Source organism: Phacochoerus africanus, chromosome 11 (assembly GCF_016906955.1).
Source record: "Phacochoerus africanus isolate WHEZ1 chromosome 11, ROS_Pafr_v1, whole genome shotgun sequence".
In the NCBI taxonomy this organism is placed as follows: Eukaryota; Metazoa; Chordata; class Mammalia; order Artiodactyla; family Suidae; genus Phacochoerus; species Phacochoerus africanus.
The window spans coordinates 41469390-41492374 of NC_062554.1; the positions used below are offsets into that span (position 1 = coordinate 41469390).

Consider the following 22985-nt stretch of genomic DNA (forward strand, 5'->3'; position numbering starts at 1 on the left):
GAATCTGTGAGGTGTACATGCCAGGCGGTCAAAATTGGCTGAGCTGCCCTTGGGGCGGAGGGTGGGTGTGGTGGAGGTCGACACTTCCAGAGGAAATTGATGCAAATGAGGGTACAGATAGTTGCATGGGCCTTGCCTTCTTTACCTCTGTCCATCACCTCTGTGGCACCCCTTCCCTTTCCCTAGTTCAGATTCCCTTCAGGAAGACACCCCTTGGAGTCCAGCCTGAGACTGAGCCTCACTCATTCTTCAGAAGAGCGGAGGAAGCGCTATTCTTTGACCTTATAAATGATTTCTTTGGCTCAAGGCCAATTTATGTCTCTGCTTTGCATTGAAATTGACAGGTTGCTAGAAAACAATAAATTGGTAGGATTTGCGTAACGTTTGCCAGTTGCCTTATAACAGCACTATGAAGTTGGTGTTGGAAAGGGCAGGTTAGTCAGGAATACTATTTCATAGATGAAGAAATGAGGCCAGGACATGCCGCTGTGGCACAATGGGATCGGTGGTGTCTCTGCAGTGCCGGGACTCAGGTTCGATCCCCAGCTGGGCACAGTGAGTTAAGGATCCAGCATTGCTGCAACTGCAGCTCAGATCTGATCCCTGGCCCCGGAACTTCATATGCCTCGGGGCAGCAAAAAAGAAAAAAAGAAGGAAAGGGAGGGAGGAAGGAAGAAAGAAAGAAAAGAAAGAAAAAGAAATGAGGCCAAGGGCAGTAGCTACCCGGCCCAGGGTCACAAAGCCAGGGAGGGCTGCACCTTTGGGTCAGAACCAGGATCTTTTGACTGGTTCACTGCATCATGTGGTAAAACTGGTCCTTCCAGGGGCTGGATCTTCACTTCTGGGCAGCAGAGCTCAGACATGGAGCCAGAACTGGGGAGTGTATTCAGCCTATCAGACAGACAGGAGAGGCTTTAACAAGATGAGCTGCGTGGAGGTCACTTGATTCCAAGGACAATCTTGTGGGAAGCTCCCAGGAACCGCTGCACTTGAGCTGGGCTCTCCCCAGCTCTAGCCGTCCATCTCTCTGTACCGTGACTTTCCCTGCCCCGTGACCCCCTCTTCCCTTTGTGATTGTCCCATAGCTCCTTATGTATTCTTTCATGCGACATGCAGCTATTGAGCGCCTACTGCATGCCAGGCCCTGCGCTTTCTCTTAGAGACTTAGCAATGAAGGAAACTGGCAGTGCTTTGGAGGGCTTCCCCACTAGTGGGCAGAGCTGAATGTCAGAAATAAGCACAACAATGGTTTCATTCTCTTGCCGGAATCTTGCGGGCTCAGAGAAAGAAGGTGTTCTTGGCACTGAGTCCTAAATGGTGTCACTCAACCAAGATGCCTTCTCTAGGGTATGCTTCCTGGAGGAAGCAGCAGGGAGGCTTGTGCAGGGCAGCCGTGATCTGTATCCGGGTTGTGCACTGCAGGAGGATGGCCAGCCGAGGGAGAATTGGAGTCTGGAGTCCAGCCGTCTTTGCTTGCCAGAGCTGTGTGCCCAGGCGGAGATCTGTGTCTTCCCAGAGGAAGAGGCATGATTTTCTAATTCAGACAAAGGCGTTGTCTGGGCTGGCATTGGTTCTGCCACCACTTCATAGCTCAGAAGCATTTTCACGTGGGTATCTCATTGGATGCTCTCAACAGCCACAAGCAGCGTGGCAAAGGATGAGCAAACTGGTCCATAGAAATTCAGTCACTTGCTCCGGGTAAATGGCAGAGCCAGGACGCAGGTCCTTCTTTTGTCTCCCTTGTGTTATGCTGACCTCTGATTTTTGAAGGTCTTTTGCAGCCCGTGGAGGCCCCTTCTCTCTCCCCAGTGTTGTCAGGCATGAGGTCTCTGCACAGCAAAGGAAGGAGCCATGAGCGTTGAAGGGGCTCAGGCACTGAAGGGAGCGAAGCACTGACATTACCGGGCCCCTTTGCCCCGCCAAACATCTCACTGCAGCTAATGAATTGCTAATACAATTTTCTAGATAATTTTATTTCCATAGTCCCACATTTTAATGTGTTTCCAAAAGCTAGCATTTATTTGCTTAATCTCCCAGCCTAATAGAATCTGCCCTGACTCATCATACATGCCAACAATCAGCTAGGCAGAAACTACAGCAAATTGTTTAATAACCCAAATCTAGTCTCGATTTTTAACTTGCATGCACCGATAGCGTTCCTTGTGTCTCATCCACTTTCCCCTCCACCCTTTCCTTTTTTTTCTTTTAAAATATTTTTCCATCCTCTCGGCTGAAGGTTTCCAAACAGAAAAATGGAGACAGAGAGGCTGTGGGGGTCTCAGAGCTCCTGTCTCTTCCTCTCTGAGCCCCGCCAGTGTATCGGTGGCCAGGGAGAGCCCCTGTGTCCCATGGGATGTCCCAGGAGGCAGAGAGAGACCTCTGTAGGGACACTGTAGCATTTCCTTTCCAGGAGGTCACCCTGTGACTTCAAACCTGTCACCAAGATGCGGAGCTGGCATCCAGGACTTCACATGTACCCATGCTTCCTGACTCAAGCCCGGGCCAAAGGTCGGGTCCTGCCACTGCCCCAGCTCCCACCTCTCCAGTCCTCTTGCTGCCATTGCAGCCCCACCCTCCTCCAGCGGTAGCACAAAAGCCGTCATCTCCCTCCCTGCTTCCAGCCAGTTGCTGCTGCTGTTGGTCCCCACACTGTCCCCAGGAGCATTGCCATCACGTCCTGGTTGGGTCCTGCTGGCAGTCCCCCCTGCCCATGTCTTTTTTCGTGGCACCTCCTCACTTGTAGGATGAAATCAGTCTGGCCCATGTGGCGCCGTGGCCCTCTGTGAGCCGATCCCCAGTAACCTTCCCTGCTCACCTTCATCCTCGGGGGTCTGACCTCTGCCTTAGCTGCTCTGAAACTTGGTGTTCCCTTAGCCTGGCTCCTGTGCCCTCAGCCCCTCTAGCCCTCAGCTTCTCAATACGATTTCCTTTCTCAAAGCCTAACTCAGAATCTCCAAACCCCTCTTGGTGTCAGCCTGTCTTATTCTCTGGCTAGTTAACTTGCTGTGTCCCCCACAAACCGGGGACCCTAGTTCCCAGGCTGATCTCTGAGTCCCCCTTGTCACCTAGCACAGGGCCTCCACTAGGTGATGTCCATGTCGGCTGTTGGACATGAAGCAGGTTCAGGCCATCCTGAGAAGAAGGGGCTGCCTCATGGGGCAGCTTTGGGGCCCGGGAAAAGGTGGTGGGAGGAGTGAGGCCGAGGGGTTTTCAGTCTTCCCCTGCAGTGGGAACTGACCCTGGCAGCGCCTCTGGGCTCCGGGTGTCCTCCTGGGAATGGCATCCGTGTTCCCTCTGATCCAGGGTCCTTCCACACCGGGGATTTCAGGGGATGCCCGAGGAGAAACCTGGGCTCTTAGAGGACATGGCTTGCCCAGGGAGCCTGCCACCTCTTACTGAGGAAAGGCAGGTGCTTGATGCCTGGCTTCATGGGGGCGCTCTGTGGGGCGAGGTTAGGGCCAGAGAGGGGGCTGGCGCTGGGGCTCCCGGGTCTCCACAGTCTCCACTCCCAGGCCTGCTGAGCTTACCACCAGCCCTCAGTCTGCTTCTGCTGGGCAGACCACTCCCCTCGGGGGCCCCTCAGTCAAGTAGGGTGAGTGCCCCAGGACCTTGAAAAGATCCTGCTGGTTCCCAGTGGAGTCGGGAGGCTTCAGGGAGCTCTACCTTGTGACTCGGCTTCCAGCATGCTCCTCGTGGCCCCGGGTTCCTAACTGTTGCTAGAGTGACCCCCAGAAGGCCTGGGGCTCCTGAACCAGCCGGGCTGGAGCTGGCTCGCTGGTGTCTTATTATGCCTCTTCCTGGAGAAGCGCAGACAGACAGGTGGCAGACCTGGAGATAGACATGAGGCCCGCCCCGTGGTTTCTGAAGTCAGACAGACCTAGGCATTTATAAATCCCAGCTCTGCCACTTTCTAACTGCGTGACCTTAGGCAAGTTATTTAATCACTCTGTTTTCCCATTTGTAAAAAGGGGTGTGAGAATCCTGCCTGGTAGGGTTGCAGGTTTTAAATGAGATGACAAAACAGATAAAGCACCCAGCACAAGGCTTATATTAGTTCCCCTTCCCTTCTGCTCTTTGAGGCCAGGAGCAAATGCGTGCCCTTTCTCATACTCAGTCTCTCCTGCTCAGCCTCTCCTGGACCTGGATGCAGGCAGTGTCAGGGGATGGGGTGGAGCATGGCTGCAGGTGCTGTGAGGGTGGGGTGTGGGGGAATGAGAGGCTGAGCTTGCCTTCCCACTAGTCCGTTGCACACCCAGCCGTGAATGAGACTGAGATGCCCGGACACGCTTCCCATGTGCTGTCTCCATTGATGGATCTCCATTGCGTCCTGCTCGCCACTGTCCCCCCTTCTACCAAGAGCTCCCAGATTCCACACCGAGCTGCCCACCACTTGCAGCAGCCAAAGCTCTGCCCCACCTTCCACTCTGGGCTGACAGGTGCTGCATCTGACCCCCTTTCCTGTTTGTGTCCTTTACACGGGGGGAGGCAGCGCTGGGCTGATCGCAGGTGATAATGCCCAGGTGCCAGTAAAGAGAGGCGAGAAGATGGGCTTCCCAGGGGGAGCTGATGTGCTTAGGGAAATGGAGTCCAAAGTGGTGGGCAAGGAGCTACCAACTAGGACTTCAGTGGAGGTTTTAGGTGCTTCCTTGTGTGGTGCTGAATCCCCGGAGGCCATGGCTCCCTTGCAGCATCGGAAACAGAAAATGGCAGCTTGTCTTTTGGAGGCTACTGTGGAGTACTTATGTGTGTAGCACAGGGAACTGCCAGAGTTAAATGAAAGTCTCAGGTCCCTCATAATTTTAAGATCTCTTGACAGTTGACCTTGGTCTTGGGATAAAGCCTAAAGCTATTTTTTTTTTTTAATGTCTTTTGTCTTTTGAGGGCCGCAGCATATGGAGGTTCCCAGGCTAGGGGTCTAATCAGAGCTGTAGCCACCAGCCTATACCACAGCCACTTGGTATGCTTAACCCACTGAGTGAGGCCGGGGATCGAACCTGCAACCTCATGGTTTCTAGTCGGATTCGTTTCCTCTGTGCCACGACAGGAACTCCCAGCCTAAAGCTCTTAACGTGGTTGTCAAGACTCCGTACAACCTGGCCTGGCCACTTCCTTGGCCTCCCCTTTACTTTCTCTCTGCCTCCCCGGCAGTCCTGTTCCATCTGATCCTCTGACCTGCCACATTTCTTTATAGTTCATAGATAACGGTTCCGTCTTCCCAGAATGCCCTCCTGTGGCCAGCGTGCTGGGCAACCTCTCTGATGAGGGCACCCGTTGTGTACTTTTCCGTGGCTAGTTCCCTAGGGCTAATATTTGTTGAATGAATGGACCCTTAAGATGTATGCATTAATGAGTGGAGACTGGTTAAGAGAATCGGGTCTGTAGCCAGCCTCAGGGGAGGATCAAATCCAGGCTGCCTAGGTTTGAATCCCAACTCTGCTGATTGTGAACTCTGTGCTATCTTGGACAAGTTACTCAACCTCTCTGGGCCGCCTTTTCTTTATCTGAAGGGTGAGGCTGTAGGGCTCACTTTTCAGAGATGTGATATTTAAGTTTGTTCCATTTGAATGATGGCAGGACATGTCATCTGCATTATCGTGGTTCCTCACAGAGGCCACCCTGACACCCCACCTCCTGCCTCAGGCTCTGATTTGTACCTTCTTGGGGCTTGGCCCTCAACACAGCCCCCCTTCCTTCGACTGCAGACTCATTTGCTACTGATTAATGCCTGTCTTTCTCCCGCTAGACTTTAGGTTCCATGGGGGCAGGACTTGGAGTTGTCCACCGATGGAGCCAGATACTGGGTACTCCGTGAGCATGGCATGGTCTGGGCCGCCTCTGGGTTTGCTGCCACCCATGAGGCCTGCGGGCACTGTCCTGAGGCTGGCTCTTGCTCCAGCCTCTCCAGGCCCTGAGGCTCTCCCGCCCTGTCTCCCGCAGGCACGGACATGGCTGTCTTCTGTCTGCTGTGCGGGAAGCGTTTCCAGGCCCAGAGCGCGCTCCAGCAGCACATGGAAGTCCACGCGGGCGTACGCAGCTACATCTGCAGCGAGTGCAACCGCACCTTCCCCAGCCACACCGCCCTCAAACGCCACCTGCGCTCACATACAGGTAGGCCAGGGCTGTGGGTGGGCGGGGCAGGGACTCTGGGAACCACTGTCCAGATTTACCTCCACACACATCATGGTCAAGTGGGTGGCTGGGCTGAGTCATCCCTCAGCCCTTTTCTGCTCAGGCATCCAGCATGCAGGGGCCTCTGAGGTGCAGGTCAATGTGGATGGATAGCTCTTACTCCGTCCCACTTGGGGACTCTGGGTTCTCCTTCTCTCTGCTCCTAAAAAAGAGAGGGTGCTCAGAGATGCAGGCTCTTGGGTTCCACCCTCAGAAACTTCCATTCCATGGGTGTGAATGGGATCCAAGATTCAATGTTACTAGTAAATATTCCCAAGGGATTCTGATGCAGGTGGACCCTAAATGCATTTAGAGAAAAGCCTACCTGCTTGGTCTCTGTCTCTGTCTCTCTTTTGTTTCTTTCTTTTTTTTTTTTTTTGGTTCTTTTTTGTCCATCCTGAGGCATATGGAGTTCCTAGGTCAGGGGTCAGATATGAGCAGGAGTTGTGACCTACGCTGCAGCAATGCCAGATCCTTTTAACCACTGGGCCAGGCCAGGGATTGAACCTGTGTCCTGCAGATGCTGCCAATCCCACTGCACCGCAGTAGGAACTCCTTGATCTCTGTCTCTGCCGTACCCCCACTGCTCTCCCTGGCCCCACGCCATGCGTACTACTGTGTATACATTCCTGATCAGCCTCGGGCTCTTAAGGGAATGTTGTAGCAGAGGGAGGTCCTACTTACAGAAGCACATTTTCTATGCTTGGGCCTCACCCCTCTTTGGGGGAGACAGGGGTCTGGGGTGGGATACTTGGTCCTGAGGGTCAAGAGGCATTTGCTTCCTTGCAGTAGCTCCTGAACCCACCCCCACCCCACCACCGCCAAGCAAGGTCATGGATGACTTGAAATCCTTCCTTTCTCTGACTCTCTGTGGCTAAAGGACTGCCCATTCTGAGTCTGAATATGTCTTTGCTTGTGTGTGTTCTGTCCTGCGTTTGGGTGAGCAGTGGGTGATGGAACCAGGGAGATGGAATGGCAGGCTCTGGGTAGGTACCAGGGTGTGGGCTCCTGTACTAGAGAGGATATAAAAACCTCTGTGTGCATCAAGACAGGACTGGCAGGACCTTTGATCATTCTTGGTTCTTGTCGTAGCCCGGGGATTAGCGGCAGGCTCTGCCGAATATGGGACGGGCTGTGTTTGTCACAGACTGAGCTGGCCTGGCCTGCCAGCAGTGGACATCCTCACCTAGGAGCCTGCCTGCTCTCATTTCGGGATGCCGTTCCACTCAGGGATGCACATTGCCTTAGCATCACCCAGATTTGCTTAGAACTTTTGAGATTTGCTGGCAAGGACTCGAGGGCTCAATGAGTAAGGCCCAACAAGACGGGCTAAGGAAGAAGTGATGTGGCAAAGACTTTGTAGTGACCCTATAAGCATCTCCTGAAGGTATGTGCATCTTCCTGTCCACACGTCCCCCACTGGTCCCCATGTCCAGCCTGATCAAAGATGGCCAGTTACCTTTCAGCCACTTCTGGGCATCCTGCTGGGGCCCATCAGTTGGATCCACATGACTTGAATGATCCCGGTCCTAAGTCCACCCAGGATACGCTCTGCTCTGCGCATGCTGGCTTCTCACAGCTCAGATATCCAAATGTCACTTGTCCCTGTATCAATCAAGGCTCAGATCCCTGGGGAGGAATTATTTCCAGACATCATTTGGGAGAAGTACTTGGCTCATCTGGGAACCATGGAGCCTGTGTGCTGCCTGCGTCGATTTCACACCAGTGGGCCCTGTGCGCCCAGCCTTACCCAGGCCAGCCCACCCCCACACAATGCCTCATTAATATTCTGTCGTTCTTGGCCCATTTGCTGCTGGGGCCGGGTGTTTAGCATCGGCAGCTGTGTTTGGTAGGTTAGTCCAGCCGCGCTCTTGGCATTGATGGATCCCTGATTCACACGGCTCTTCATATAATAAACTCTCAGCTGTGTTGAAGGGGTTGGGGGACTGAGGGGCCGACGGGATGGGGCTGGGCTGGGTTGGGGAGGGTGGGTGACACAGGGCCTCCGCGATGCCAGGGAAACCACCAGGTGAGAACAGATCCCTGGGGTCACAGGTGCACAGGGCAGGCCGGAAGGGGGTCTAATTAGTCTCGTTTGTCCTGCACTTAATGTCAAGCTCATTAAAAAGGCTACAGAGTTAATCAACATACCACAAATTGGATTTTGAGTTCTGCAGCCAGTTTTGTGTACATTATGGCAACACTGATACGATTAACTCTCAGGGTGAGGATTTTAGGCCAGGTGCTCACTGTGCTTCAAAATCCGTGTTCATGTGTGTGTGTGTGCGTGTGCATGTGCGTGTGTGTGTGTGTGTGTGTGTGTGTGTGTGTGTTGGTGTCTTGTCCTTTTTTTCCCCTAAGTTCTATTTATTCCTTTCCCTAGGCTGACTCTAGAGATTTCCTATTTAAACTCATTTAACATGTGATCCACTTCATAATTAAATTCATAAAAATCTGATCAAACAAACCCCTCTGCCTTAACCCTTTGTTTTTTCAACTCTGAGGGCCCCCCTCTGGAGGGGAAAGGCACAGACGGCGGCTCCACCTCCGGGCCGAGCGGGCTGCCGATGTACGTTTTAATTACCGGCTCCGGCTGAAGTCTCACGTGGCCCTTGCTTTATTTATTTATTTCTATCTTAATGAGGATACTGAATCCTTGATTAAAGTCGTAATCGTTGCCGATTCGGTGAGGGGAGGGGGAGCTGGCTGTCAGCCGGGGCTGTGTGGGCAGATGTCTACGCGGAGAGCGTGGCGTCTGGGCCCAGGCTCTGCCCTCCCGTCCCTGTTAGACGCACACCTGATGAGGACCAGGGTCTGCATGGCATCTACTCTTCTGCGGTTGGATGGGGCTGGTGGCGGGGGGCCAGGCTGTCTGCACAGTCCCTGCAGCCGGGGGCAGGCAGGTGCCAGGAACCGAGGGCACCAAGGACCTGCCTCATCACCAGATCTGCATGTGGGGCTCACTTCTGAGCCCAGCGCGGTGCCCCACAGCATGGTGGGAGCTGGTGTGGAGCAAGAGACGTCTTTGCTCAGCATCTCCCCTCTGACTCCTCCACAGGAGGGCTCCCACCCACCCCTCTCTACGCCCTGGGAGCTTCGTGCAAATCTTCCACCCATGAGAGAGCCCGCCAGCGAGCGGACCCCAGCGTTCACTCCCCACAGAGCCCTAGAAACCCTTCAGAGACATCAGAAGGGATGAGAATGTATGTGGGTACCGGGGTCTGCCTTCGAGAAGGGGGAGGTTTGGTTAGCGGCCTGAGGACGGGAGAGAGAAGAGAGTAAAATATCATTTTAAAGAGGAAGTGAAGGCTCAGGCATGCGAGTCTATAACGAGAAGGACAATTTATGCCAAGGCACGAGCGCAGTTTGACATGGGGATAATGAAAAAACGTAGGTCATTGTGGATGACTTAAACCTTCAGCAGCTGAAGAAAATGTATGAAATGCAGAGGACATTACACGGTTGGCAGCCCCGCACATCTGCAGAGGGACAAGTGAAATACAGTGGGCCATTCTTTACCATAAACTGTGGTTGTTGGAGATGCAGCCCAGAGAAATTGTAATTACAGTGACAAGACGAATCAGCGATATTTAAATATTCATGAACAAAGTCTGGGGTGATCAATCTATCTTTATTGTCTGTGCCTTCACTCCTGTAATAAATAAGTAGCTGAAGCCCTCACCTTTCATCCCTCCAAAGCCCCCACTTTGGGTACAAAGGGAGAGATGGGGAGCCCCCACACCCCAGCCGCTAACCCAGGAGGAGACTTCAGGGTGGAGTGCACGGAACGGAGGCTGATGGGCGCAGAGTCCGGGCCGGGGAAAGGCAGCTCTCCCCAAGCTTCAGATCCTGACATTTCCTGGGCGTCTGCTCAGTGTTGCCCCTGTGCTTCGTGTCAAGGCTCCAGGGATGAGCAAGGCTCCCTTCTGGCCCTCGTGGTGCTTTCATTCTCGAAGCACAGTGACTGTGACCGGAGATACAGTACAGTATGTCAGTTACCATTCTGCTAAGCAGCCAGTGTCCAGCCTCCGGAACCCAACTCACAATCCCATCTCAGCTGCTTACTAGCACTTTGACCTTTAGGGACCACGTTGAAGCATCTCTAAACATCTCACTTCTCTCATGGGTAAGATGAGAAGGACACTGTCTTTCTTGTAAGGTTGTTGTGATGATCGCATGATATGATCTGTGTGAAGATCTTAGCACAGTATAAAGCACTCAACAAATGTGGGTCACTTTAATTAGAAAGTGCGGTAAACATTGTACTCCTGCTACCAAAAGCATTTCTGTCTGGGAATAGAGAAGAAAGTGACTCAGTTTACCTGGGCTGGGGCAGCGGAGGATGGCGCTAAAGGGAAACTTCCAAACCCTGGTGATGTGGTGGGAGCTGGGCTTTGATGAGCGAGTAGGAATTCACCAAGGAGAGGAGAGGAAATCACACAGCAAGAACAGCTGCATAAGACTGCGGAGGAAGGAGAGAAAGATCAGAAGGCATTTGGGGGACAATGAGAACATTGGAGGGATTTTTTTTGAGGATAGGAGAGTCAGGCTGGTATGGCTTTTGCCTCTGACCTCCTAGGGGCAAGAAAGCTGGGGGCAGGGTCTTGAAGCCCCTGGGTCTGTTCTGCCCTCAGAGGGCCTGCTTTCTGGGGGTTCTGTTCATCCCTGAATCAAACAGACTCTTGCCCAAGACTGGCCCTTGAGGCATAGATGGCCACTGGGCCAAGGTCAGGGATGGACACATGTGGCCAGGTGTGCTCCCTGTTGATGCCAAGGGGCCAGCAGCAAGGGCCACATCGTCTTTGGAGGTAGTGAGTACAGACACTCTTATCCCCTGCCCCATGCACTCAGCGTGCCCTGCTGTCCCCCAAAGAGGGGGCAGGGGAAGGCGAGGGCCTGATTCAGCCTCTTGTCCCCACAGGTGACCACCCGTATGAGTGTGAGTTCTGTGGCAGCTGCTTCCGGGATGAGAGCACACTCAAGAGCCACAAGCGCATCCACACGGGCGAGAAACCCTACGAGTGCAATGGCTGTGGCAAGAAGTTCAGCCTCAAGCACCAGCTGGAGACGCACTATCGAGTGCATACAGGTACCCAGGACACGCAGCCCATAGCCAGCTCCGGGACCTGGGTGGGGGAGGGCCACGGTTCCCAGAGAAGCCCGGGTGAGGCGGGTCCCAGGCTGAGTCAGCGCGAGGAACAACTGCCAATAAGGCTCAGTGTGGTGACCACACTGAGTGCAGCTTCCTCTGGGCAAGGGCGAGGCAGACATTGCTAATCAATCACAGCACACTTTCCAGGGGCCCAGACAGGCCTTCCAGGCAGCCATACCAGTCGCTCGCAGATGATGTCCATTTGTGACTCCTGATGGAGGGTTAAGGTGCCTGATTAGCTGGAAGTGAAGGCTGGGATGATTTCCTGTGACTTGAGGGTTTGAGTAAGAGCTAGGGGACCTTAAGTTAGGTTATGATGAGGGTTGGGGAAAATTACAAGTTATATGGAGTTTGGTTCAAAGATTAGAGAAGCAGATGTATTTACTAACCCCTCTCTGAGTGTAATGTTTCACCCATTCACCGGGCCGTCACATTCCTTTTTACAGAAATGCGAGGGGCTCTTTTCTTGGGGCCCAAAGATAGAAGAGGTGGAAGTGGTCCCAATGGCCAGAGCTGCCAGAGTTGAGGGTATGGGACACTAGAGCTGGGCCGAGCCTGCCTCTGGGGGCCAAGTGCACGTCTCATCCCAGCCCCGTGTTCAGTTTGTCACGTTAGTGGCTGAAAACCAGCCACAGTGGGGCGTATTCACAACATGGCTGTCAACACCAGCTACAAAATCAGGGCTTTGGGGAGAGCCTGTTGTTAAACATTTACTGCACAGCTGGTCGGGGGGCTAGATGTTCACAAGGCCTCGTCTGAGGATGGGAGGTCGTAGAAGGTGGTGGAATGTGGCAAAGTAGGAAGTCGCTCCTGATCAGGGGAAGCAGCTGCCTGGCCAGTGGGAGGGGGAGAGGTGATCAGGCCGGTGCTGCCGGCCCAGGGGAGGGGAGGTGAACCCAGGGAGCCGTAAGCAGAGGATGTGTGTTTTCAGAGCTCTGCTTGGGGCCACCAGGAGAGGATGGGGTGCTCGTCGCTGACAACTGGAGTGACCCCCAGGATTTCCCAGGGCCCTGGGGCTTCCCTAGCCCCTTGTCAGAGACGTGACCTGGCAGACGGATCGTTACAGGCATTGGCGTTGACGATCGTAAATAGCCAGTCAATAGTTAGATCACTTTGGCTGTTCATTACTTCATTATTTGCAGGGGCCTCTGCACGGAGGAGTATCGATAGCGAGATGGCTGGCCAGTTAATTACTGTATCGAAACAAGGTTCCCTTGTATCCTCGGCTAGGCTCCAGGGGACTGTAACATTGGGACAGGCTGTCGCCCCGAGGGTGTGGTCACTCATTCCCAGGCTCTCGGTCCCTTCCCTCTTCTAGCTGCCAAGGGGGAGGCAGGGTCCAGGGCAGGTTCTTAGAGCCTTAGAGGAGTCGCCATCCCCCAGTGTAGCATGTTTGCAGGATGGGGTCCCCCAGTTTCACTGCCGTTCCCCCCCATCTGTAGCCCTGAAAGGACTTCATCCCCTTGCTCCCTGGAAGGAACTGTGTGCTAAAGAGCCATCCCTAAGGACCAAGGAGGCTGTACTGCCCCTTGTCTACATTTCTGTCTCCTTTCTTAGGAAGGGGAGAGTCTGTGGCCCTGAGCGGGTTAAGAGGAAGGCCAGTGGCTGGAGCAGTGCTGACAACACCATAGCCCCAGCTAGGGGTGGCTCTTTACATGAGTTACAGTGATGGAGATGCAGAATGTAGGAGTTCCCTTTGTGGCTCAGTGGGTTAAAGACCCTACATAGTTTCTATGAGGATGCAGGTTCAAACCCTGGCCTCACTCAGTGGGTTGAAGATCCGACGTTGCTGTGAGCTGTGGTATAGATCTCAGATGCGACTCGGATCCCGAGTTGCTGTGGCTGTGGTGTAGGCCAGCAACTGCAGCTCCGATTCGACCCCTAGCCTGGGAATCTACATATGCTATAGGTGCGGCCCTTAAAAGCCAAAAAAAAAAAAAAAAAAAGAATGTAGTACATCAGAAATGAACTCAACATTATAAGTCAACTATACTTTCATTATTAAAAAAAAAAAAAAAAAAGAACAGGGTTCGCAATTGCCCTGGCCACCTTTTAGGCCCTCAGTAGCCAGTTGTGACAGTTGTGGCTGCCACCCTGGGTGGTGTCTCCGTCACCGTGGAAGGCACCGACCCAGAGGGACCAAAAGGCTCCAGCAAGCCCGGGGGGGGGGCGTGCCCTGAGGGTGCCGAGCATCCCTGGGGTGGCCCTCACCGCCCCGCCTTCCCTCCCCCCACAGGAGAGAAGCCCTTCGAGTGTAAGCTGTGCCATCAGCGCTCCCGGGACTACTCGGCCATGATCAAGCACCTGCGGACCCACAACGGCGCCTCGCCCTACCAGTGCACCATCTGCACGGAGTACTGCCCCAGCCTGTCCTCCATGCAGAAGCACATGAAGGGCCACAAGCCCGAGGAGATCCCGCCCGACTGGAGGATAGAGAAGACGTACCTCTACCTGTGTTACGTGTGAGGCCAGCCTGCGGCCACGGCGGAGGAGCAGGAGCAGGAGAAGCGTTAGAGCAGGATGACGTCCAGAAGGACTGTGCAAAAACCACCACAAAAAACAAAAAGCAAACAAAAAAAGAAAGAAAAAGAGAGAGAAGGACAAGGGAACCTGGGGGCTGTCTGGCTCTGGATTCCCTCTGGGGCTCCAGGTGACCTGGCTGCCTGGCCGAGCCCCCTGCCACCCGAGGGCCTGGCCCTCCTTTCCTGGCTGGAGGTCGGCCAGCTCTTCTTGGGTGGGGGGTGGGGGGGATTTTGTTCAGCTCAGATGGTGGGATGTTTTTCTCTTCCTTCCACTCAGATCCTCCTTTTGTGTCCAGAGGTGGCGTCCAGGCGGGGAGGGAAGGATTCTCTGGTTGGAGTCAAACCATCTTTGCCTGCCATCCTCTCACGACTCCTGGGAAGACAGGGCTGAGGGATGGGTGGGGTGGGAGGTTGCGGAGAGGGGGCCTGCAGGCGGTGGGGCTGGGCTGGGTCGCTGGTTGATGCTCACAAAGGCAGCTCTGGTTTGCTGGGGGCAGACGGGGGCAGGGAGGGGCGCCTCTACGCTTCCCCCGCTCCATCCATTGTTGGCTCTTCTCCACTCAGCCATGCCGGGTGGCCCCTCGTGGTCTTCAGGGCCCTTTCCCCCAATCCTGTGGCCCCCTGGCTCCCTTCCTCGCCCCTCCCTTGTGGACCAGGGGTGTCTCCCTCCTCCCAGTTGGGAAGCTGTGAGACTCCAGAGCCCCTGCCGGCACTCATGGCTTTCTGAGAACGTGGACAAAGTCAGTGGAAAAGCCCACCCCGTCCAGCCCTGTGCTGAGCGAGATTCCTGCTGAGCTGCTTCTGCTTCTAGAGTGGAAAAAAGGAGCAACTTGATATACACCGTCCCACCAAACACACGCAAATCCCTACAGCCCTCCTCAGCCCCCCGGAGGAGGAATCCGTGAAAGGGTGCGTTGCCCACGAGGGCCTGGGTGTCTTCCTCCAGAGGCACCTACACCGGGCGGGGACACCTGCCCTGGGAGGGAGGTGGGGAGTTGTGCTGGGGACCTTTGAACACGTGGGCCCCCGACCTGGTGAGCTCTGTGGGAAAACCCAGGTCCAGAGGGGCACAGGATTCCTGGCTCCCAGGGCGCCCCCAGTCCACAGGGAGACAGAGGAGGAGGTGGAGGTGTTGAAAGCGCTTTGCCTTGCGTTATGTTTTGCTTCTTTTCTGTGTCCTCTGTTCACCTATTAGCACATTGTACTTGAATTACCTCAGTTTTTTGTGACCTCATGAGCTTTTTTGACCCCTGTATCTCTTTTTTGGTTGGGGGTTGGAGGAATGGGGAGAGTGTTCTTTTCTGTTGCTTGTGTAAACTAAGAGCTGGTTTAATAGACGCCAGCCAGCCGAGGCCCTCCCCATCCCCCGGCGACGAGCCTCCCAGGTGCAGGGAGCCGGGCAGAAGGAGCAGAGGACTCAGGATCTGAATGTGAGGGCCGGGCCAAGGTGGGTGCCGGGGATGGGGGACCGGGGGCACAACAGAATCACGGCTGGCTCTGCCCAGGGCGTGACGTCATCGCGCCCAGCATCGCCTCCGCCTGAAACCCTGAAACGGTCTGGAGAGAATTCCACCTTTCCTGTGGTTTGCTGGGTCACCCAGGTCTCGGGGCCCGTGTTTCTCAGATCCTTGCAACTGCCTGGCCCCACCTCGGTGTGCATTATCATGGCCAAAACTGGTCTCTTTGCAGGCCGTTTGGGGACGAGCTGGCCTTGTGTGTTGTCCTGATGGGGCGGGGGGTGTTGTTTTTCTAAAAGCTACCTCTTATGTTCGTCCAGTTCTTTTGTTCCCTTCATGCCTCCCATCCTGCTGCTCTGCTCCCCCCGCCTCCTCCCCAGCCTCCCCTCCCTGAATTTTTGGAAAAGCACATTTGCAATATTTGTGTTCGCTTTGGGACGGGTCTTCCGTTTCATCTCATGCTTTATTTGTAAGATGTGTGTGTGTTTTTCTTTCCTTTCTCTCTCTGAGAAAGTTGTGGCTGCGTTTTTATCTTAGGTTTTAAAAAGTGGTATAGGGAAGCGGTTTTGGGGGAGAAGGGTTGTGAGGAATACAGGGAAGTCGGAGGGATGGATGCTGCTGTGACCCCCCTGTCCCTCGGCCCCATCCCTCCTCCCTCCCCTGCAATCTCACCCACCAAATCTGAAGGCCTTAAAAATTGTGTGTTGTGGGGGGTATGGACTGGGGAGACTGTGTCGCTAGACTGTTGATTGGGGGTGATAACATAGGGAGGATGCTATTTTGCAACTATAATAATGACTTAGTGCTTTGGAAAGGAAAAAGAAGTTAAACTTGAACTACATGACTAGAGCAGTTGTGTTTATAATGTGAAGTGTGGACTCGTTGGGGGAGGGGCAGTCTGTAAGAAACCTTTGTGCACTATTGCTGCCCTCCCCCAATCTGGGAAGAACTGGGGACTGGCTGGCCCTTAGGGGATCTGTCAATCCCAGAAAACAGTATTTGAACAGCAAGATGTCATGCAACTTTGGTGGGGGAAGGAAAAAAAAAGGCAAACTATTCCATAGACCCAGCTGACACCTCTTCCTCTCCTGCACCCTTCCCAGCCAGCCTGGGTCTCCGCCCCTGTTTGTAAAGGCTGAAAGGGTTGAGCTGATATTTACAAATTGTAATATTTTTGTAATATTTGTTAGTTCCTTCATCAGTTCTCCTGGACCTTGCCCTTTCCTTTTGTAATGTGAATAGGGAAAAAACAAAAAAACAAAAAAGATTAAAAAAAAAACAAACAAAACAACCCCTCACCACCACCACCAACAAACCATCCCTTTGTACGTGCGTGTGTGTGCGTGGGCTTATGGTGTGCGGTTGTGTGTTAAATCATGCAGTGTTGTTGTAATCTGGTGTTGCGGCTTTGGATGGTACTCAATCAGCCCCTGCCTGCCCCCCCACCCCCACCCCGCCATCCCCGAAGGATCCCGGTCGGGAGGCGGCGGGAGAGAGAGGGTCAGGCCAGGGGTTTCTGAAGGATGCTGAGTGGGGAGACCTCTGTCCTCGGTTCACCCCTCCTCTCCCACGCTGAAGAGACGCCTCCAACGGGCTTCTTTCCCAGCTTCCTACTCATAAAGACAAAAAATTCTGACCTTGCCAAGGCAGCCAGGCTCCATGGCCAAGGTGAAGGTCAGAAATTATCCAGAGGCTTTAGATGTGTCTGGACACAGAGGGCTGGGGTGCTGAGGAGGTGCGATCGGGGTGTTTTTACTTCCCTCTTCTTTGTGCCATCTGGCCCCTTGGCCACCCCGCTGCCCTTGGCTGTGGTCCTGCTGACAACCCTGCTTGCTGCCGCCTCATCCACCACAGTGAGCTCCTCCAGCCTGGAAAGTCCAAGTTGATCGGGAGCCCCTTTCCTCTGTCCAGCTCCTATCCGCCTGTCCCTTAATGCTTTGGGTGACATGTCCCTCCTCCTCGCCTGTGCTCCTTCCCTGTTCAGTCCTTGACTCATTCAAAGCATTCAAATCCTATGTGTATATAGGATAGACACATATAGAGAGAGATATATATAGCAAGAGAGAGATATAAAATAGTAAATATCATTGCTGCTTTGGAGGAGGCCACGAATACGGGGAAGGTAGATTTGGGGATGTCGCGGGGGGTGGGGGAGGCTGGGGGACCCAGTGATTCAGTACAATCCAGGGATGCAATGCGGGCTTGTTTAATCTTTGTGCCTGAACAGTTTTTCCATGTTTAGAAAAGACAAAAAGACAAAAAAAAAAAAAACTGCTGCAGTTTTTCACAAGTGTATATGGTACCCTTCTGGATGCTATTGGTACAACCGGCTGCTGGGGTGTCAAGGCCTTAGAGGGACAGGGCCACTTAGCTCGCCTCCTTATAGGGGAGTGAATGGCGCCTGGCCTTCCTGCCCTGTCCATGCAGTGGGACAGAGGGAGGTTTTTGGCCAATTTCCTGCAAGCCCAGCAAGGGTGGAAGCTGAGGGCACTGGAGAGAAAGTGAAGCAAAGATCAAACTCTGATCCTTTTTCCTCAGCCTACCTTAATCGTTCGCCCCCTCCCATCTCATTTCCTCCTTCCTGGAGCTTCATGGCAGCGGCACTTACCGGGATATCTCAGTGGGAGGGCAAAAAGCCAGACCAGCCCTACGGCAGTGGGAAGGATGGAGAGGAGGAGAAAGGCAGAGCCAACCAGGGGAAGGAGTGCAAGACAGACCAGCAGAAAAGGGCTGGGGAGAGGGGGTCCAGACCCCACATGCTGTTAGCAGCCCCACCTCCCTGAGTCCTTGGCGTCCCACTTTGCAGACAGGGTACCAGCCTCCTGGTGTGTGTCATAGGAGTTGTTCACATAGTGTTATGCATGATCTTCGTACGGTTAAGACGCCGTGGTGGTGCACCATGACATCCGACCCATATATATAAAGATAAATATATATATATATGTATGTAAATTATAGCACTGAGGGCTCTGCCGCCCTGCTGGACCAAGCAAAACTAAGCCTTTTGGTTTGGGTATTATGTTTTGTTCTGTTATTTGTTTGTTTTCGTGGCTTGTCTTATGTCGTGACAGCACAAGTGCCAGTCCGATGGCTCTGTATTACAGAATAGTGTTTTGAATTAATTGATGTTCTAGTTCATGTCTACCTCAGCACCTCCTCTTAGCCTAATTTTAGGAGGTTGCCCAATTTTGTTTCTTCAATTGTACCGGTTACTTTTTGTACAAATCAATCAATTAATCTCTCTCTCTCTCTCTCTCTCCCTTTCTTTCTCCCTCCCTCCGACCCTCTCAATTCTATCTGTTTCATTTTCTCTTTCCCTCTCCCCCTTCCCCCCTGTGGCCCCAGCCCAGCCCTGAGACCCCGTGTCCTGCTTGCCAGCCCTTTCTGTCCCGGCCCCAAAGCGGTTCACCCAAATTTGTGCGGTCCTCGTTGCAGCTTTCCGCATCTGCCTTCGTTTCGTGTAGATTGATGCGTTTCTTTGTAATTTCAGTGTTTCTGACAAGATTTAAAAAGAAAAAAAAAAAAAGAAGAAAAAAATGAATTTACTGCTGCAGGTTTTTTTCTCTCTCCATGTGTCACTAAGTGAAGTTTGTGCCTTCTATAGCAAAGAGAATATTTTTTACATCCTACTAACAGTAGATTTTTTTGTAGTGAACATTTTTTGTATTTTTATTTATAAGTCTCATAAGAAAAATAGCAATGTTCAGTTGTATACCTTGAATCTGCAGTTAGAAGAGAATAAAGTTAATTCAGTTGTCTCTGGCTTGAAGTGTCTCTCCCCTTTTTAAAAAGTGCTTTGTCTTTTCTGCCTTTTCTTGGAGTGGGGAGGAAGTGAGATCTCTGTCTGGGGATGGGAAAGAGAATATATGACGCCTCAGCCTCGTGTCTGTGGCGTTTTTATGCCGTATTTGTGAGGCATCTGCCTACGCCACGACATACTTACTCAGTGAGTTTTAATTTTAAAAACTAGTGCTAAAGACACACACACATGGTGTTTGGTCCTTGGCACAGCAGCACTTGTGCATTTACCCTCAGCATAGGCGGTCAGCCAGTAACTTGTACACGAAGCTTTGGGAAGACGGCGGGATCAGAGCAGACCCAGCCCCACGCTCAGGAGCCAACATTCTAAGCTGCTGAACTGGAGTGTTGGCTTAGATTCCAGCTCGTGGATCACACAGCTGGTGAGCGGCAGAGTCAGAAACTACATCTAGAACTCTCCAAATGGGGTTGTCGTTTCTTCCCCGACTCCAGAGGCGTTGGGGGGCGGGGGGGAGGCACTCCTGTCTGGTCTTCACTAGAGAGATTTTCTACTTCTTCCTTGGAGAGCAAAGCCTCAGCAAGAAGCTGCCACCCCATGAAAGGTCTCTGCATCTGGCAGGTGGGCCGAGTGGAGAAAGAAGGTTGGAGCTGGGGGTGCACGCCCAGCAAACTACGTGCAGAATAGAGTATTTCAATAAAACACAAATGGGCTCCTCCCGCCCTGTCTGAGGGAGAGGGGGGCAGACTGCTTTTCTGGGTCTGTCTACTTCCCTCTGCCCCGGCATGGGAGCCTTGGCCTGCAGGTAAATGTGGCCGTCAAGCCAGTTCCACCTAATCCTACACACACTGGCGCTGCTGGAGCCATCCTCCCTGTCCAGCTCTGACCAGAATAATCAGAAGTTTCCTCACCAAGACCCGGGAACACAGCTGTGAGCGTGTTGGCGGCCCCTCCAAGAGTGTGAAACTGATGCCAGGCCTCGGACTGGACGGGCCTGGCCTCCAGCGTCACCTGGGGTCACTGGGACCCATGCTCTGTGTGACACCCTCCTGGCACCAGCCTCTGGGAGGCCCAATTCCCTGCCTCACCTGCCGGCTCTGGGCACCCACTGGGAGAGGGACCTTTGAACCCCTGTGCTCTGGGGCCCTGGGCTGGGGTCTGCGCCACCCTAGGTTGCCAGCTGCAAACCACCTGCAGCTACACTTACTCTCTGGGCCGACGATGGTCCCTCTGCCCGGTGGCTTCTCTGTCCCTCTGCACATTCTCCTCCTGCTCCATCTGCTCTTCTCTTTTTTCCTTCACCTCATCTCTGTCTTTTCCTCTCCCCCAATCTTTGTCCTCTCTCTCTGCCATGTCCCCTTCTCTCTCTCTTCACCCTCTCCCCCTCCGCCCCCTCTGTCTCTCTCACTTCTCTTGGGGTTTCTTTTGGCTTTTGTGTTTGTTTCCTATGTGTTGCCTCTCCCCGTATTTCTCATCTCGGAAAACAACCCTTTGGCCCAAATACATTTGGGTTGATTTTGAGCCTCTGCCTCCTTCCTCCAAGCCATTGGTCCATCCCCGTTTTCCCTGGGTTCCTGCTCATTCCCCGCGCCCCCCCCTCCCGCCCCCAAGGCCTCCCTGCCCCTCCCCCACCCTCCCTCCCCTCCGCAGGCCTCAGCTTTCTCTTGACAGATGGGAGGGCAGTGAGCACTCCCTCTTTAAAACAACATTTAATCGCCGTTTTCTGTTCTTGGACATCAAAGCCGGGGCTTAGGCGCTGCGCTGGGGTCGCGGTGCGCGGGCTCTGGGGGAGAGGAGGTGAGTGAATAGGGGCTGGGCTGAATGGGCTTTGTGTGGCCGCTGGGGTCTGCCTGCTTTACATGCTCTTTGACCCAGATATGATCTCATGGAGAGAAAGGGGCCCTGGCCGGGCCAGCCTGAGAACGCTCCGTGGCCAGACTCAATCCCCCAGCCGGCCGCCCGCCCCTTGCCCGCCCCCTGCCAGTCCAGGCACAGCTGCCCTCTGCCCCAGCCCGTGCGCTGGGCAGCCTTCTCCAGTCTGGGACTTGCCAAGGGGGCACTCTGCTGGGGTGGGGGGTGGGGGGCAGGCAGCCGGGGGAGGGGCTACATTCCTCCCGAATGTGTCTCCAGGGACGTTAGATGGGAGCCCACCCATCCCCCCAACAGGCGCGCCCTCCCTTCCTGGCCAAGCTGCTGGGGTTCCGCTGGGCACTGGGGTCACAGCCGAAGCCGTCCTCCCAGCCTCTCTGAGGGGCCCCCTCCGGCCCAAGGTGAGAGGCCAAAGCACAGAGCCAGCAGAGACTTGCTAAAGACTAGGGCAAGTCGTGGCAGGTGAGAAGACCGAGATGTCCAGCTAAGTCCAAGGCCTCGGCCTTCTCCGTCCAGCTCCGTATCGCCAGGGCTCCCCACCTGGCTGCCCCTGAGCCCTCAGCACCCCCAGGATTGGGAGCAATCGGAGGAGGACTGAGCCACGTGCCCTGCCTTCCTCTGCTCCACCCTCTGCTTTGCCGTAGCCAGAGAGATTTCCTGAAAATGCACCCAGCATCACGTGGCGCCTTTGATGAAAATCCCTCAGTACTCTTCAGGTGGAATTCAAACTCCTTGGCAAGGCTTACAGGAGCCTCTGTGCTAGGACCCCTGCCTGCCACCCCAGCCTCATCGCAGGATCACCCCCCAACCCCGGTCCCTGCCACACCCTGCTCTGTGCTGCGGACTGAAGGTAGTTTCCAGCAGACACGTCCCCGTGGGCCTTTGCGTGCGCCATTTCCTCTTCTGGGAACTTCATCCTGTGCACGCACTCACCTCCCTTCTGTCTCAGCTTCTCATTCAGGTCCCTGCCTCTCCCAGGAAAGCTGAGGCTGAATTTGGCGCCCTCCTGTGCCTCCCTGATCCCCTTGTCCTAGTGCCCCATCATCACTGGTTCTCTTAACTGTCACCACTGACCCAGAGATTCCTTGAGAGCAGGAAGGAGTTGTGGGTTGTGTGTCTGCATATCCCCAGAGCCTAATGCTGTCTGGCACATAGTAGGCACACAATAAATCTTTGTTGGGAAAGACAGGGAGAAGGAGGGGAGGAGAGGCTGTTAGCATCACAGGTAGGGATGGGAGTTGCCAGGGGCGGTGGAACCAGGTAAGGAGATGCACCTTACCTACCGCCGCCCAGGCACCTCTGCCCATGCGTGCATGTCACCATCTGCATACCGGCCTCAGCAGAGGTGCCCCTGCCTCCCCTTACATGTACCCATGTCACTTCATAGAAAGGCCTGAACTGGGATTGCCAGGTGCAAAGGGAGGAGCAGCCAGCCCACAACAGTGGCACATCTCAGGCAGGGAGCTGCCTGGGCATTGTTCTGTGTGTGTGCCTGCGTGAGCATGCGTGTGTGGACATCAGGTCCCCAGCTGTGATGGGGAAGGGGCCATCCCCCAGCTCTCCCGTGGCTCCAGGCCCAGCCCCGCCATCCCCACCCCCAGCCCCTGCCCTTCGTGGGCTGGCAGGAGGGCGGGTTCCTCTCCTGGCTGTGTTTTCGGCTCTATGGGGGGCGTCTCAGTGAAAGTGAACTCACTCATTTAAACCTGACTCCGCAGCCCTGCGGCCCCCTGCAGCGCTAATTACCCTGTAGTTCTAAACTGATTGCTGTACACTAAGCTTAAGCCCTCCTTTATTTATTTACTGACTACATTAATAGCAAAGCTGCTGCTTTCCGAGCGCTCACGACTGCACCCGGCTGGCTGCACCCTGTTCCTTTGCCTCTCCCCTGGTGGTGGTGGGGGGCCCTGCAGGCGCGGGTGCAGAGATACAATCTGGCACCCAGCCCCCAAGTCTGTCCCCTTATGAAGCCCCAGGGACTAGACAACAATGAGAAAGTCATGGCCATCACCCTACAGACTCCCAGAACCAAGGGAGGAGCTCCCTCTCTGGTTCTGACTCTT

The 22985-nt window shown here is 54.2% G+C and overlaps 1 protein-coding gene across 5 annotated transcripts in view; it reads left to right on the forward strand.

The window, feature by feature from the left end:
- ZBTB16 (zinc finger and BTB domain containing 16) overlaps positions 1-19062 on the forward strand; it is a 200833-nt gene extending 181771 nt beyond the window's left edge. For all 5 annotated transcript variants that reach the window (XM_047754447.1, XM_047754448.1, XM_047754450.1 and 2 more), the window contains exons 5-7: positions 5938-6108; positions 11090-11257; positions 13557-19062. In XM_047754447.1, the coding sequence (XP_047610403.1) occupies positions 5938-6108; positions 11090-11257; positions 13557-13786 (569 nt within the window). In that variant the 3' untranslated portion in view covers positions 13787-19062. The remainder of the gene's footprint in view (positions 1-5937; positions 6109-11089; positions 11258-13556) is intronic.
- The last annotated feature ends 3923 nt before the right edge of the window (positions 19063-22985 follow it).